A 17,761-nucleotide genomic window follows, 5' to 3' on the forward strand; every position below is an offset into this window, starting at 1 on the left:
CGGATGGACAGGGTGGAAGTTAGGTGGGTAATACATACAATATGAGAGCCGTAGAGGTGGTTGAATGACACCTGCAGCTGTGCGAGCTTGGTTAATGTTCCAGTCTAGTAGGCTACTATGCAAGTTAGACCACATTATATTTATTTAACCAGGCAAGTCAGTTAAGAACAAATTCTTATTTACAATGACGGCCTAGGAACAGTGGGTTAACTGCCTTGTTCAGGGGCAGAACGACAGATTTGTATCTTGTCAGCTGGGGGTTTGAACTTGCAAACTTCCAGTTACTAGTCCAACGCTCTAACCACTAGGCTACCCTGCCGCCATTGAGGTTATGAAATGTATCTTATCTAACATTTACAACCAAATTTATATTTTAGACAACACAATAAGTTATTTAAACAGCAATGAATGCAACATGAAGTCCTGCGTCGTTGTCCGCCATCTACAAAGTGATCACTCCTAGTTCAGTCTAGTCAAGCGGTCCTTGTGGCGTTTTCTGAGGGCGCTGTCCACTTCAGTGGTGCTGAAAGCTGATGAACCTGGTAAACCTAACCAAACAATTAAGAGAGATTTCCGTTTATACTCAGTCACAAGAAATATCCTTTAATTGTAAGATTATGCCTATCGTGCATATTCATCTGGCACTTGATATTTCTTCTCAGCAGCTGTCCTCGTGAGTGGGTAAAATAACAATTAAATAAATTGTCATGCATAATTTAACGCCATCCTGTTTAAATCCATGGAATTGTAAACCTGCATAAAATTGGATTTGGTTCAATGTGACATGACATTGATTAATTCATCCTCAGGTATTAGCATATAGGCATTCAACAATGTCGCCACAGAAGTGGCACATTAATTCGCTTGTTCGTCGTTTTGTGAAGAGATCAAACAATCAGTCAGTCAAACAAAGCATAAAGGCATAATCATCTGACTTAATTTGCATCAAATGTTTGAAGTTCCTCAATCCCCACTTCATCAAATCCCACTGTTACCAAGTCAATTAGGGTTTTTCGCTTGCTGTTTCCTATGACCGAAACATCTGCGCTGAAAAATGACAAAGTCTGTCAAACGTCTGTCCGTTATCCATCACCTTTCACCGGTGATCACCTTATGGATCTTCTTCGGCTCAACATCTGCGCCCGCGTCTTCTCTGGCCCAGTTGCTCTGCTCTTTAATTTTCTTGACATTATCCTATATTAAATCATACCTTGTAAATCATAATATTTTGTTTTGCGTGGGTCATAAAACTTACTTGCAGAACCATATAATTCGATCAGACTACCAATGTTTATCGTGTAGGCCTACCGCAATGAATTAGGCTATTCGGTGTTTGCATGAATTTAGTAACCTACATCCAAGTATACACTGTATAGTTGTCTATCAGCCCTCATCGGCCACTACTCTAAAATAAAAACACTGCGCTCTGCCCGCGTCTCTCTCCGGTTAGAACAAATTCTATTTTACCCGGCTTCTCCAGACAGCACCGAGACGTGAAGTCTCTGCAGTCACGTGGGTCGGGCAAACGAGCGAATGCTTTATTTAGAAGGTGTGTGTGTGTTCGCGCGCACGCGCGCGGTGTGTGTGTGTGTGTGTGAGAGAGAGAGAGAGTAGGGGGGGTGTCCCTCAGCATTTTTGCAGCTTGCCATGCTTTTAGACACCGTGAGCGCTGGAGAAGGCGAGAGCGAGAGAAGGAACGCCAGGCTCACTATCTGTCTTTGACTATAATAACGGAGTTCCCAACCTTTCTTCCCTTATTTCCCCTTCACTTTCCGTTTTAAATAGTTATTTCCCCTGTTATAAATATAGTTGTTACTTTTTCTTTAGTGTTTCCTGCGTTTTGAGGCTTCTGAACGATAGTTGTGATTTGCAGCGTTTTTGGACATTGTTTGTGGTGCCCCAATTGATTGTCGGACAGCCGAGAATGCTTGGATGAGCTGCTTCGCTAAAAGCCGGAGATGGAGTTGCTGTTGATCTGCCTTTCCCTGTGGATATTGCAATGCAATTCTGCCGGAGCGGACTCCATCATTCATATTGGTAATCACCCTGGATAGCTATGCGCGGGTTGTAGTGAGACGTGCTGCAGAAACATCTAGAATCAAGACTTTGTATAGCGTAGACAAAATGCTTGCGATGCGCATAAAAACTGTAGAGCATGAAGGGCAGCTTCGGGGATAGTTTACGGGATAAATAGGCCTAATCTATTTTGACTGCGTCAAATGTAAACTGAAAGTTTGGATGCAGTCAATATTGGGCTAATTTCCTGAACATAGCTCGATTTCCATCTTGGTGTAGGATTTTTTTAGGCTATCAGAGAAAGTGCAGTAAGTAAATGGAATATATCGATGTCTTAAATGTCGATAAGACATTGATGATGATTTTCCCCATCAGCTTTTGGGGAATCAATAGTCCCGTATGTGGTTCACGGTTTGTTAAGCCCTCCCCCTCCTAAACCGGACCGCTTGCCTTACCTTTCAAGGAACGTGATCACAATATCAATACTATAGACGGGTTTTCATTGTGAGAGATGCAGTAGACTTCTGGTATTACACTGGTTTATGTAGCCTAAACCTCGAGGGAGCTTTTCTGTCAGTTTATGCTTGTTTGATCTGCCAGAGTTTTCCAACACATAAAAAGCACGAGTCGTCATTGTATTGGGGAGATAGATTAACTCGTGATGTTATAGGATGTTAAAAAGAGATGGCAGGATTTGAATTGTTGCTCGATGTCCACAAAATACAAATTATAAACGGAACTACGCCTATAACCGGGTCGTTCCAATTAGGTGCCTTTTGAGTAGTGCAACTTGGTGGGGGGAAAAAACATGTTATTTCACCTAATTTTATAATTCGGTCAAAAAGAGCACATGTTCAACTTAATAAACAAATGTATTTTCCCATCTCAAGTGGTTAAATAAAAAAAGAAAATATATAGTACGTGCCTATTAAGTACCAAATAAAGTAACATGGTTGACCACAGGGTTGACGAATTCATCTTAAATCAGACATAAATGCCATTGTGACAGAGAATGGAAGCTTGTTCTGTGAAAACGGGAGGGGCATTTGAAGGCAAGCTTCACAAAAAAATGAAATTGTTAACATTTCTAGCCTGTTGGTAACAGGGTTGACATGTTATGCTCAACCCGCCCAGTTTCCCACCACAGAACACCCGAAAATTGCCAAAAAGAGTAGAATCAATTCACCTGTTTTTACACTATGATTTGACTATAATCCCGTTTCGCTCAGATGGTAGAGCATGGTGCGTGCAATGCCAGGATTGTGGGTTAGATTCCCATGGGGGACTAGTACGAAAAAGTATGAATATGTATGCACTCGTTACATTAAGTCGCTCTGGGTAAAGCGCTTCTGCTAAATGACAAAAACATGTCAAATGACTATTAGATGTTCAATACTTTGTTTACTTTATTATTTAAAAAGGAATAGTTTTCCTATTTTAAAAACGAAAGTTATGTTCACATAAAATGGTTGACCTTAAAATGAGGGACATATATTTGTTTTACCTTAAATCGTATCATTAATCACATTAAATAAATGGCACAGAAGTCAATACAACATCTTTTCCACGTTGGTTCAACACATTTTCATTGAAATGACGTGGAAACAACGTTGATTCAACCAGTGTGTGCCCAGTGGGCAATCTGCAGAAATGACTTTGTCAAAGCATTAAAATAACTCGTGCTTTAAAATGATAGTGAAAACGTGGATAAATGTTGGGATTTAAGTGGGTTAAAATCTTTCTAGAATTCACAGAGGATGCACAGAGGGACACACATGCAAATATATGGTATTTCTTTGCAAGAGTAACGGATGGGCATATTCTCAACATATAACAGGCACATTGGCTGATTCTCAAGCCAAATAGATTCGATTCGAGCACAGTGATAATGTGTGACACATGCTATTGCACTTTTGCACCACCTTCCAATAACAAGTCATTGGCTACTGCTGTATACCCTTAAATATGTCCATTACTTTGTACTTATCATACGGCATACATGTCATGCATCATTCCTCATTGCACCGCTTACATATACGAGCAGTAAGTTCTCTCTCTTCTGCGTCATTTTCCATGGAAATTCCAGTATGCTTTTAGTAGACCCCAATAACACTGATAACCCAGATAACCCTGACATTACAATTAATCATGCCACTTTCTATTGTCTTACACAACACTTCTGGTTCATGGGAATATCTGTGTTTGCGGTATTGGGTTACCTCTCTTTTTTTGAATGTGCCTGCGTCCGACAAATGCTGAAGTGCAATGGTCTCTCTCTCTCTCTCTCTCTCTCTCTCTCTCTCTCTCTCTCTCTCTCTCTCAAAAATAGTGCTGGGGAATTTAACGGAAGCTACACTCATGTCTTTAATGTCTTAAATGGCATACACTTGCCTTCAATGTCAGAATAAATCATGTCTCTAAAGTATATCGTCACTTTATTTTGTAGGCTTGTCATATTACTTCACTCAATGACATCGTCTGTATGTAATCCACTGTACTACAGCGTAGCCTCCATACGCTGTCCTCAAAAGACACCAGCCAAAGAGATGCAACTGACACTCAACTTTTCTTCTTGAGGTTATAGCTTTCATAGATACATAGATTGTTTATCTCTATGTTTCCCTCCACAACACACGTCTGTTCTCAGCTTCATAGGATCCGAATTTAATCCCTGTAGCCTTTGCTTCTTTCAAGGTCCTGAAATGTAGCCTATTGTGAGGCGCACAATTAAATGGTAAATAGCGAGGAGCCTTTGCTCTCAGGTCCATACAGTATGTGAAATAAATCCCATTCATAATTTCCAGAGCTGTAGGCTAGTACTATACAACCAGCGTTTGTGACCATGTAGGTCTACTGCCGCTCTCCAAGGTCCTGAAATCCACGGCAAGGCGCTCAATTGAATGGCATAGAGCTTGGCACAAAAAAAGTTATAGGCCTACATACAGCGTTCACAGTGGTACTGAGTTATATTTAAATGTGAACGTGGCCTACTTATGTGGTGGTGTTGTTTATAGTTTTTCTGTCTGTTTTTACTTCCTTTGTACACTAGAGGGCCCTATGTTGGGTCATTGGTGACATGTCTATAGGCACACGGTGACTAGGAAATGGGAATGCACACAGGTATGAAGAGCTAGGTAATTGCATCTGCTAGCATTTAAACGTGTTATGTCTTTATTTTTGCTGCTAATACATGGGCAAAACACCAACCCAACAAAAGTTCAATTTCTAGAAAGCATTACATATTGCAAGTGTTTATGAACATTTAAAATCCCACCTGTGTTAGAGTTGCTGCAGTATTAACTATACATCAGGAACTTTTGACAAGGTTAGGCGCTTCAGTAAAAATGTAGCCTAGCCTAAATTATATTTAGCCTACACATCCAAATGGCGCAAATACCACAGTGAACAATCAATAAGGTGGTCCAGTGGAAACTGCATCATCATGTTATAAACGAATAGGCCTACAATGATGGATCAAATTAACCTGTTGGTGAATAAAAAAATACAAAAACATGGCCACAGTTCACAGTTTATTTTCCCGCCATAAAGTAAGCTTACATAGATTTTTTTTCTCCAACAGGTGCCATATTTGAGGAAAACGCTGTCAGGGATGATGAAATTTTTCAACTTGCCATTTCTGACCTAAGCCTCAACGACGACATTCTACAAAGCGAGAAAATCACCCACTCTGTAAAACGTATCGAGGCTAACAACCCATTTCAAGCAGTGCAGGAAGGTAAGTGATATCCAGCAGAATAATTTTAGAAATTGATTGCTTTGCTGTTATATTTCATTCCTTAGGGCTGGGGACACCGTTTCAGTTTTGTGGTTAGTTCTGACGTCAGTGACATAATAGCGCGAGGGATACTTATCCTCTTACCATGGTTGTATTATTTATTTTTAAACTCCTTCCATTTCTTGTTTTCATAGTTTGGTGTAATATCTGCTAATTATGATCTTAGACCTCCATACTCACACGATCAGCCTAAGAATGTAGATGCCATCATGAAATAAACCAAGGCCTAATAGCAAGGGGTCTGCTACATATGTGTATGTCTCTCTCCTTCAGCAACCTATAGTCCACTGCATCCTTTCCTTTCACAATGGTCTTGAATAGTTACTCCCTTACAAAAGTGCACACATAGTAGTATTACCTGATCTATAATAAGGTATTTCTCATTGTCATTCAGATGTGAATTCAATTACACCTCTTACTTGCCTGCATTGAAATAACAATTGATGTATTAAACTTCCGTACAATCAACCTTCTCTATGTTTTAAGCCAGAAATACAAAAGACCTCTGCAATGTTTCACAGAATAGGACAATTGTAGCCCTGAAATAAGCCCCAGGTATTACATTTGAAAACTGAAAATCCATTATTTCTGATCAAATACAATTGTATTTGTCACATGCTTTGTAAACAACAGGTGTAGACTAACAAAAAAATGGTTACTTATGTGCCCTTCCCAATAATGCAGGAAGAAAGAAAATAGAGAAATAGTAGAAAAGTAAAACACATAATAATAAATAAGTAACAATAACATGTCTATATACAAGGGGTACAAGTACCAAGTCGATGAGCAGGGTTACGAGGTAATTGAGGTAGATAGGAATAAAGTGACAGATTAACAGTAGCAGCAGCGTATGTGTCCAAAAAGTCATTGCAAAAAGGGTCAATGCAGATAGGTTGATATTTGGTTAACTATTTAGCAGTCTTATTGCTTGGAGATAGAAACTGTTCAGGGTCCTGTTGGTTCCAGACTTGGGGCATCGGTACCGCTTGCCGTGCACTAGGTAATAGAGAGAACAGTCTATTACTTGGGTGGCTGGAATCTTTGACCATTTTTAGGGCCTTCCTCTGACACCGTCTGGTATAGAGGTCCTGGATGGCAGGGCGCTTGGCCCCAGTGATGTACTGGGCCATACGCACTACCCTCTGCAGCGCCTTGCAGTAGGATGCCAAGCAGTTGCCATACCAAGCAGTGATGCAACCATGTCAAAATGCTGATGAGTTACAGCTAATGTCCTATGACTTGACAGCATGCTGCTGAGCCAATCCCAGTGTTTGGGAAGCTACTGTATGTTGGACTTAATCAGTTAAGTTTTTGCACCGTAAAACTGGGTTGACTTCTATTTAGGGGTTTGTTTTCTTAACTTGTCCTAATTCAGAGTTGCTGCCTGTCGTCAAAACATGTAGAAGCAAACCATTTTCTGTTAACAAAATGCTTCCGCTGTCACATCTGGTGATAAGGTATCAGCTCTGAAACCAAGTTTAAGAGATGACAACAGATGTTCATTTCTGGCTGCAAACCAAACAAATTAGTGAGGAAGAGTTCATATACGACAACAACAACACAAAAGTCTATTAGGTATCAAGGCTGATTGATAGTGAGCCTAAATAACCTTGCAAATGAATCCTGCTGCTTTGGCCATGATGCTTTACTCTGATTATTATCAAAGCTTACCAAGTGTGGTGCAGCAGGGCCAAGCCTAACCAGCACAAAGAATGCTGGCTAGGGGAACAAGCTCCATCTGAGCACGGTTCCCTTAACGAGGGTGTGGCAGCCCTCTCATTGACTGCCTAAAGACTTAAAGGTGCGTGGCTCTCACTCTGCGGGGAGTGTGTTCTGGAGTGCACACATCATGTGAGGTATGGTTAGGGCCGATATGATTAACAGCGTTTAAGCTTTTGGCTAGTCCTGTCGACTTCATGCATTTTTCTAAGTTTAAAGCCTGACCTGTAGAGCTCTGAAAGAGACAGGATTTAATTGGCCTTTTCTTAATAAAAGCCTCTTTGCACCGCACTCCTGTCTCCTCTGCCTCTACCTATGAGTCATTGCCCATGCCAAACCCCCTAGACAGTGTGAAACCCCTTGCACTGTCACACCAAGTCACTATTTCCACACTAGCAGTGCTATTTCTATATTCTGAATGGTTGACTGTGGGTGATTTAGAACTCTAGGGGCTTTCCAGTCGATGAGGCCCCAGAATCGATGAGCCTTCCTGGGCCTGGGGTGTGTGTGAGATGAGGGGGGGGTTTGAGTGACAGTAGGGTCATGTTGGCCTTTTGCTTTGCTCTTTTGCTCACAGTCACCCCACTGTGACTGCCACTCAGGACTGCCTGGTCTCATAGACTAGACGTGACATTGTAAATGTAAATCCACCCATTAACTATTTATAACACCTGTTAACTATTCACTGCAGCAGATGAGCGTCTATTTTAGTCCCCCATTTGAAATGCAGTAATATGTTGAGTGCTTTGCACCAATATCCCCCCATCCAACACCCACTACTACAACTCCATTTTCATCAACCCCTCCCAAGGTAAAAGTTGAGGAGAATTTAATTGCTCTGAGGTAAACCCATAGACTTAACAAAACCCACCTTCTACAATACCTGTAAGGTTCCCTTTTACCTTCCAACACTGGCTCAAATAGACTCAAATAATAGCTCCTTTTTGAGTGTTGGCGTGACCAATCCAATATCCCCACCAGATTCCCCATTTATGACAACTCATTATTCGCAGCGCTCTAAACATGATGGAAAGCTGTCCTTTGACCATTATTGTTACTGTGGTTTAATAAGTAAAGGTACATCTCAATAATGGATTTCTTTGTGTCTTTATGTCTATCTCCTGGATGTGAGGAGAATGATCATTTCACTTTTCCCCAGGGCTGTTAATAATAACTCTTCATTGTAATTGCAAAATGTAGATTTCTGCCTAAATAGACATACCCAAAAGTAACTGATATTCATGTCTAATTGCATGATTATATTTGGAAAGACGACATCTGGGAGATTATGAGGAAATGATCAGAAGATAGATAGGAGTTACATAGTACAGGATACACAAGATCAAGCACACACAAAATATTGTTTTTTATTTCTTTTGAAAGTAATTTTTCATTGACAAGCTATAAGTGAATTATTGATGACTAGAGCTGAAAACCCATTAGATGGCTTCCACAACATGTGAACAATAACAGAAAATAAAATGGATTTGATAGACCCACCAACTAGAAAGGGGCAGATGTTTTAGTAAATTGTGTCAGGTGTTGTCACGGGACGTTTCCAAGTGTCCCTAAACCTCTCCAGAGTGGCATACGTCTGTAAATTAGATAATTCCAGTGATATTACATATTTGCAATCCCTAAAGGCTATTTGTTCAGTGTAAAAACAAAATTCCGACCATATCAACCTCACTCAAACATTGTGGTGGTGTTATGGAATATCCAGGGTGCATTCAACCTCTCCAAAGTGCTACAACACCAACCTCTTTCAAACATTTTGGTTGTGTCGGGGGACATACAGGGTGACATTGATGCCTACAGCGCGTGAGCAGGTAACATCATATTTTTGATGTGCAAAGATTTAGTCACTCGGTGGACATTCGATGTTGCCATTAAGTCATACAGATATCAATAGGCTAGATGTGTTCCTACCAACCGAAGGATTAATTTGATAGTCCACATGTAGTTGTAGCTCAAACACAGACCAAATCGAAGCTTACCTTGTAAGATGTTTGCTGTTTAGTGAAAACGTTGTGTAAAATAAACATTTGGACTCTCTGGCTGGTGATCAATAATGGTAGGTCACAGGCAGACAAATAATAATCATGATCTGTGGAGTCCCGGATTTCAGTGTGCATCAACTAGTGATGCACCGATATAACATTTTTGGCCGATTCCGATATCCGATATTTTTCTTGCCAAAGGAAAATTAGCTAGCTAACTATAAGTTAGCTAACTATAAGTTAGCTAGCTAACTATAGCTACTGAAACAGATTGTTGTTTTGCTATGTTTTTAGCTAGCTAGCTAACTATATAGCTAGTTGTCATCTAAAATAACCCTCATTTATAAGACAGTGCTTATTTGATTAATGGTGGTCAGACCCATCTATGTGAAGCTAGACACAATAAGGATTAGCCATAATAGTGGAATTTGCGGTAAGCCTTCAAAATAAAAGTATGGCATAATTCTACTTTGTATTAATTTGCATCACTGTCAAAGACATACTTTTATTTTAAAGGCAAACCGCGCAAATTCCACTATTGTGCCTGATCCTTATTGTGGTTAGCTTCACAACACATAACCCGGTCCGGTCGAGCCTCACTAGCTAGATGAAGCTAGCTGGCTGCTTATAACGTTATCTTTGGGCAACAGAGTTAATTAGCTGGCTAGCTATTTATTATCATGAACTGAAAATTCAATTTCAATAGGAAAACAACAAGTGGCAACCTAGCTAATACTTACTCACAAAGATTTCTAAATTATTGCTAAGAATAATGAAAATGACTGCAGGTTCTACTGGTCATTGTTTTCAGGCTGGTTGTATTGGTGCTAGCTAGGTACCAAGCTAAAGTTAGCTACCCCGGAAATTGTGGTTGAACAAATGATGCTTTACTACCAATGCGGTATTGTAAACACATCGTTCGTGGCCGGTGTTTGCTTGTTTGCAGACCTTTTGTACAGCTTTGACAGTGTTACTGTATTTCTTTTGACTCGCAAAGTCCCAAACGGCGTTCCATAGTATGTATGTCGTGAAGCTAATAGCAGTGACGCTATTACTGTGTAACTCCGTTAGGGCAACATCTGAAAAATTGCGCACTTGGTAATGTGTACCGGTGCTCGACCAGTCGAAGAAAGCCAACGACAGAGAACAGTTGATTGTCAAGGGAAATTAATTCCATTATCTGGATTTCGCCTTTGAGTTGTCTCACTGAAATGTTCTTACTCTTTCAAATGACTGCTCGACTTGTTGACTGCTCGATCCACACAGCAGATATTGTGGGCTAGGTTAGGAATGCTGTGTTGCACATGTAGTGCAAAATTTAACCTGGCATCATTACGTCGCATTATATAGGCATGCACTGTAGCTTAGTTTTTAACATCGGCGTTAAACTAGACATCCGGCCGATAGCGAAGTTGGCATGTTTAGCTAATATTGGCCGATTCCGATATGTTCACCGATATATTGTGCATCCCTAGTATCAACGTATTTTGTGTTTATTTTCGTTTATGTTTCTCAACGCTAACCAGAATGTAGGTAGCAGCCTTCTTGAAATGAGGTCATCGGCTCGGCCTGCCTTATAAATTTGTATGTCCATATATGGTAATAAGTCATACCAAAGATTTGAAGGCGCCGATCAATAGCCATATACTCAGCTTTCCGCAAACACCCTGCTTTTGCAGATAGGGGCTACCACTCTCATACCAGACTGATTTAATTTTAAAAAATCAAATAGGGTCCCTAAATATGGGGACTTTACATTTAAGAGGTTTTAATTACCCAGTGGTTATTTTTAATCTGTCATAAGTTCTCTGATAGGCCTTCAGACCCTGCAGTGCTCCAATCGGCTAAGTGAGGTCACAGCCATGGTGTACATTTCACCCTTTCATTTAGTCCATGTCTAACGCTATCCCTGTAATTATATTGTATGCTTTTGGGCCTGGCTTGGCCATGCTGCTTATTGTGCATTAATGCTGCATTGTATAGTGTTGGATTTGACATTCTGAACATTAAGATATTAAATAAATGAGAGGAAAGAAACATAGAATCAAAGGAGAAAGAGACTGGGCCTCTGTAGAAAGACAGATAACTGTGGAATGTGTTGGAATGTGTTGGGGGATGGGAGCAGAGCAACGTGTTGATACAGGGGAGACATGGATCTCTGTGAATTAGGTGAAGGTGGGGTTGAGGTCAGGAGGTGAGGACAGGTCACCTGAAGGGAGTAATAAGGGTTTGGTGTCTTGTTACTCTTTTCCTGTTAAACCATAAGATGTAAGGATTGGAGAGAAGGGGGAGTGTTTTAAGTGGGATATATATATACGTATATATACAGTGCCTTGCGAAAGTATTCGGCCCCCTTGAACTTTGCGACCTTTTGCCACATTTCAGGCTTCAAACATAAAGATATAAAACTGTATTTTTTTGTGAAGAATCAACAACAAGTGGGACACAATCATGAAGTGGAACGACATTTATTGGATGTTTCAAACTTTTTTAACAAATCAAAAACTGAAAAATTGGGCGTGCAAAATTATTCAGCCCCTTTACTTTCAGTGCAGCAAACTCTCTCCAGAAGTTCAGTGAGGATCTCTGAATGATCCAATGTTGACCTAAATTACTAATGATGATAAATACAATCCACCTGTGTGTAATCAAGTCTCCGTATAAATGCACCTGCACTGTGATAGTCTCAGAGGTCCGTTAAAAGCGCAGAGCGCATCATGAAGAACAAGGAACACACCAGGCAGGTCCGAGATACTGTTGTGAAGAAGTTTAAAGCCGGATTTGGATACAAAAATATTTCCCAAGCTTTAAACATCCCAAGGAGCACTGTGCAAGCGGTAATATTGAAATGGAAGGAGTATCAGACCACTGCAAATCTACCAAGACCTGGCCGTCCCTCTAAACTTTCAGCTCATACAAGGAGAAGACTGATCAGAGATGCAGCCAAGAGGCCCATGATCACTCTGGATGAACTGCAGAGATCTACAGCTGAGGTGGGAGACTCTGTCCATAGGACAACAATCAGTCGTATATTGCACAAATCTGGCCTTTATGGAAGAGTGGCAAGAAGAAAGACATTTCTTAAAGATATCCATAAAAACTGTTGTTTAAAGTTTGCCACAAGCCACCTGGGAGACACACCAAACATGTGGAAGAAGGTGCTCTGGTCAGATGAAACCAAAATGGAACTTTTTGGCAACAATGCAAAACGTTATGTTTGGCGTAAAAGCAACACAGCCCATCACCCTGAACACACCATCCCCACTGTCAAACATGGTGGTGGCAGCATCATGGTTTGGGCCTGCTTTTCTTCAGCAGGGACAGGGAAGATGGTTAAAATTGATGGGAAGATGGATGGAGCCAAATACAGGACCATTCTGGAAGAAAACCTGATGGAGTCTGCAAAAGACCTGAGACTGGGACGGAGATTTGTCTTCCAACAAGACAATGATCCAAAACATAAAGCAAAATCTACAATGTAATGGTTCAAAAATAAACATATCCAGGTGTTAGAATGGCCATGTCAAAGTCCAGACCTGAATCCAATCGAGAATCTGTGGAAAGAACTGAAAACTGCTGTTCACAAATGCTCTCCATCCAACCTCACTGAGCTCGAGCTGTTTTGCAAGGAGGAATGGGAAAAAATGTCAGTCTCTCGATGTGCAAAACTGATAGAGACATACCCCAAGCGACTTACAGCTGTAATCGCAGCAAAAGGTGGCGCTACAAAGTATTAACTTAAGGGGGCTGAATAATTTTGCACGCCCAATTTTTCAGTTTTTGATTTGTTAAAAAAGTTTGAAATATCCAATAAATGTCGTTCCACTTCATGATTGTGTCCCACTTGTTGTTGATTCTTCACAAAAAAATACAGTTTTATATCTTTATGTTTGAAGCCTGAAATGTGGCAAAAGGTCGCAAAGTTCAAGGGGGCCGAATACTTTTTCAAGGGGGCCGAATACAGCTGTACAGAACCTTTGGGAAGAATGAAACTTGGTTAAAGCTTCTCCAGTGTCCGTGAGTTATTTACTCTGAAAAAAAAAGAACCTAACACTAGTATGGAGGGTTTACACTGTTTACTAGTACGCAGCGCTGCACTGCAGAAGGGCTGTGTAGATTTGCATGACAAACTGAATAGTTGTTAAACAATAGTTAGCCGATAGTAAGAGATGCAGTATGTGTGATCCTGCTTTAGTTCGGTGTGCAAGTGTGTGTTCACGTGTACTGTATGTGTGTGTGTGTTGGTACTTTGTACATGCTGAGTTGACTGTGTGTGCATTTGTCTGTGTATATGTGTTAAATAGTGATCTATTTACTGTTCGTATCCTAGGTGTGTTTGTGTAGGCATTTTTGCTGTACCTTTCCTCACAACCTGTCCTGTCATGTATAAATGCTGCCTTATCTGTGCCTGTTCATGCTGTAGTGACCATGTAGTCTAATGCAGATCAGACCATAGCCAAACCTCTGGGGCTACCTGGCAAATAGAAATACCTGTCAAACCTGCAGCACATCGAGGCCTGAAAGACACTCCATAGAATATGAATTTGTTTATATCCCCCTTGGAATAGAAAGAGTCAGCATTGACAAGCGCCATAGGACCTGTCAGAGAATAGAGGGACAAAGTGAGCTGAGAAAGAGAGTGAGAGAGTGTGAATAATGGTCCAGGCCACTGCTCCTAAATGTGGTCACTGTTCTGTCCGTCCTCTCCCCCCACCCTGGAAAGTGTTCCACTGGAGCATTCTGTACAAGGTGTTGTCCTCTGTGCCAAAAACCTGGGCTGCTGCAGTCATTCCTTGGGTGCACTGGGATATTTTGTGTTACTCAGGTTATTGACTCTGTATGTCTCTCTTTGAGTTTACTAGACACCTCTTAATGCATTGAGAGTGTAAGTCATCTCAAAGAATCAGCCTATAGAGGAATTTGCTAACACTTTGAATGTGATTTGCCATTGGGGTCTGGCGTGTTGGTACCACTGTTGATTAGATTTAAAGGCTGCCAATTTTCTTTTTACTCTGATCTGTATTCAAAGGAGTCATCGGCTTCTCTCTAAATGTCACCGCGAGCTGGGATTTCACTAATCTTTTAATGTGGGTATCAGAAAACAGACTGGCCTTTTTAAAGCATGGTACCGTGTTTAGAGAAAAAAAGTAAAGCAATGTTATTTGTTTTTCCCCCCCTATTCCCTCGGCGATTACAAGGCCTGTACTTGCCAGGTTTTCAGGAAATGAAATGGTGAACATTGGATTCAGATGTAAACAAAGTGACTGTAAGGCACTAATTAGGGTGTTTCAGGCTTATCAATGCTCTCTTTTTTTTGTTTTCTCCATCGTTTCCGCATGTTCAGAGAACTCCAGTTGATGTGTCTTTGCAAAGTGATTTCAGATATTTTCATAGTAGTAGAGCACTTTGGGTGGTGCTCTCTCTGGGCCACACTGCTACAGGTTGAGTTTTATTGTGGAAGATAAACATAGACATCATGGTATGAGGTCTGCTAGAAACTGTGGATGAATTGGACTGACTCTGTCATATACGGTATGAAGATTCCCAATCCATTGTTATTGTAGTATGTTGTCATATTATCTATCCACATGTACTTGCCTGTCTGTCTGTAGAAATGATTTACTAAACTAACACCAACATGGGTTATTATCCTGCATGTCTCTTCCATGTTGCAGTAAGAACAGTGCAGGTCAATATGACAGATGTTTTCACTTTTCTGTGACCCCAAAACCTCAGATTTTCCACCAATGCTCCATTAACTGTAATAGTGATGTAGGTGGTGAAGAGGGAATCGATACTGATTGTCCAATCAGATGGATGCTTATGATTGTCTGTCAGCCTATATACAGTACTCTCTTATACATCCAGGTCACAAGTCTATGGCAATAATGTATCTTTTTTTCTATGGTTTGTTGTGCTTTGACATTATTGAGCTGCTTAAAAAGTGCTTGAGAAATATTGATGGAGGGGAGGGCAGGGATGGCGAGGTGGAGGAGTGGGGGGTGGGGAGGAAGGAGGGATGGGGAGGAAACGGATGGTGGGAGTAGGAGTTGGGGAGTGTGGGGGTGTTCAGGGGGAGGCATTTGTTGGAACCCCCCTGCCTCATGCCGAAGAGCTTGGAGGGCAGTGTGTATAATTTACAACCCACCTCCTGCACCGTTGGCTGCGGAGGACTCCTTTCCGGGACGGAAGACGAGGAGCGGAAAATAAGCCTCAGAGTAAATCCTATTACATTAAACAGGAGGGAGAGGGAAAGGGAGAGGGGGGGGATGTGAAATCTTAGGGAATAAAAAAGATGAAGTCATTTGAAACTGTGTGGCTCTCGGTTCAGCTCACTGCCACATTGACTACAAGGCAAATGAGACAGTGTTTGTGAGTCGTTGTCTGTGGCATCGCCTAGAAACACTGTTCCATTCAGCATCAGTGAGTGGGCCCATCTGTTACTGTGTCACTCTGCCACAAGTCCCCACACTCCTGCCCAGGCATTATGGATTCACCTCATAATGAGGCTATGTAAGCCTTTAGACAGTGAAACACCAAAACCCTGGGTTTGTTTTGTGTGAAGAGCAGATGAAATCTGGACAAAATGCAGTCCATCGGACATAATACTATTAATAATGATAATGTGTTTCTATATTTATTTTCCAACTGCTCAAAACGCATTACATTCAGACATGCACTGTAGCTCTTGCCTTTTTTCAGAACACATTGCTTTGAGACCTGTCATGGCTGAAGTCATAGCAAGCTACAAGCTACAAACCCAGTTAATTCCCCAAGTCATTTCTGTCATGCCACCCACATGAACGTCTACAGATATAAAGTGTTACTGTGTATAATGCAAGTGGAAAAGCCACATACACAACAGATTATTTTATCTCAGTCTTTCTCACAGATTGTTGCTGGTAAAGGGAATGTGAGATGAAATGAATAATGCCTTTGCATGCTGTGGTATACTCAACCCAACCAGTATGCTTTCTGTTTCACAAATGAGAGCATGCATCGCTGCTTTACGAACACTGACTTGATTTATAACCACTAAGCATTGGGCAGATTTACTATTTGTCTGGACATTTTTCACATGCAAAAAGAAAAAAGAAAAATGACTTTCCAGAACCAGTCATGCGGTGTCCTCTTTATCCCTCTGTCCATTCTTGTGATGTCACTTACTAGGGTATTCTTTGGCAATCATACTGTAGGAGGGTGAATAAATATCTGAGGTACATCATTCCACCTCTCCATAAGAGAGGACGTTAATTATGAAGTAACTACAGGTTAAAAAAGGATCTGCTAGAGAGGGGGGGGGGGGTATACGTGTGTGAAATGAACGTCCTCGGGCCCTTTGTAACTAAAGTTAATGTGAATTATTCATATTTTACCTTAGTCAAGTACAGTACACTCATCTTCTTCCCTTTTCTAGTCATCTACAGGTTTGACCTCATTATGTCCTTCCCAAGACAGGAAATGTTCCGTGCCATTGCTCTCATTTACCCCGTTTTGTAATCAGTGCCGCAGTAAAGTGTTATTTGCTACGCATGTCGTGTGAGCCACTTTTTGTTTGTGTGTGTGTGTGTGTGTTTGCTTGGAGCAGTAGATGTCCTGGCAATAAAGCAGCTTCACATATACTGGCCAAATAGCCCATACAACACTGTCATCATTGCCAAACTAGCAGCTTTGGACATGCAGACATAGCCTACATGCCTTGTGAATATTACAGCCTTAAGACTAAATTAACATGTACAGTTCTGCATTATACTTGTATGCATACATTATACATACATGTAATGTAAATAACTTGATAGAGACGTATTCCTTTGTGTGATTCTTGAAAATTTTGAATAAAGCAGGAAGGCTGTGCAAAGTTTATCGATCATTAGAGCTGATCCTAATGGACATTCTAGATGACAGCATTGAATAAACAGTCCCTAGCTACTAAGGCAAGCTTTAAAAGGTCCGATTGAAGTCTCTCAACTGCAATCCCGAACAACGTAGGTTCAATCACACTTATGTTCAGTCATACTCATCATTCTGCTGGCCACATTCAGCAGCGATTTGTCTCCAGGCCACAATTCCCAGGCAGAAAATGTGTATAATTGGTGATTCTTACTGTTTTTAGTGACTTCACCTTTGACACAGTTCTACTACAAACTGACTCTGATTGAACCTGTAGCATGGACATGGCAAGCATAGCAAAATAAGAGGTAAGCTTAGGAAACCTTCACTGTGCTGCAGC

At 41.0% G+C, this 17,761-nt stretch overlaps 1 protein-coding gene across 1 annotated transcript in view; it reads left to right on the forward strand.

The window, feature by feature from the left end:
- Positions 1-1,675: 1,675 nt before the first annotated feature.
- The window catches only part of LOC112254905 (glutamate receptor ionotropic, delta-1), a 453,280-nt gene continuing 437,194 nt past the window's right edge, over positions 1,676-17,761 (forward strand). The window contains exons 1-2 of the mRNA XM_024427867.1: positions 1,676-2,037; positions 5,597-5,752. Of these exons, the coding sequence (XP_024283635.1) occupies positions 1,959-2,037; positions 5,597-5,752 (235 nt within the window). The 5' untranslated portion in view covers positions 1,676-1,958. The remainder of the gene's footprint in view (positions 2,038-5,596; positions 5,753-17,761) is intronic.

Source organism: Oncorhynchus tshawytscha, linkage group LG01 (assembly GCF_018296145.1).
Source record: "Oncorhynchus tshawytscha isolate Ot180627B linkage group LG01, Otsh_v2.0, whole genome shotgun sequence".
Lineage (NCBI taxonomy): Eukaryota > Metazoa > Chordata > Actinopteri > Salmoniformes > Salmonidae > Oncorhynchus > Oncorhynchus tshawytscha.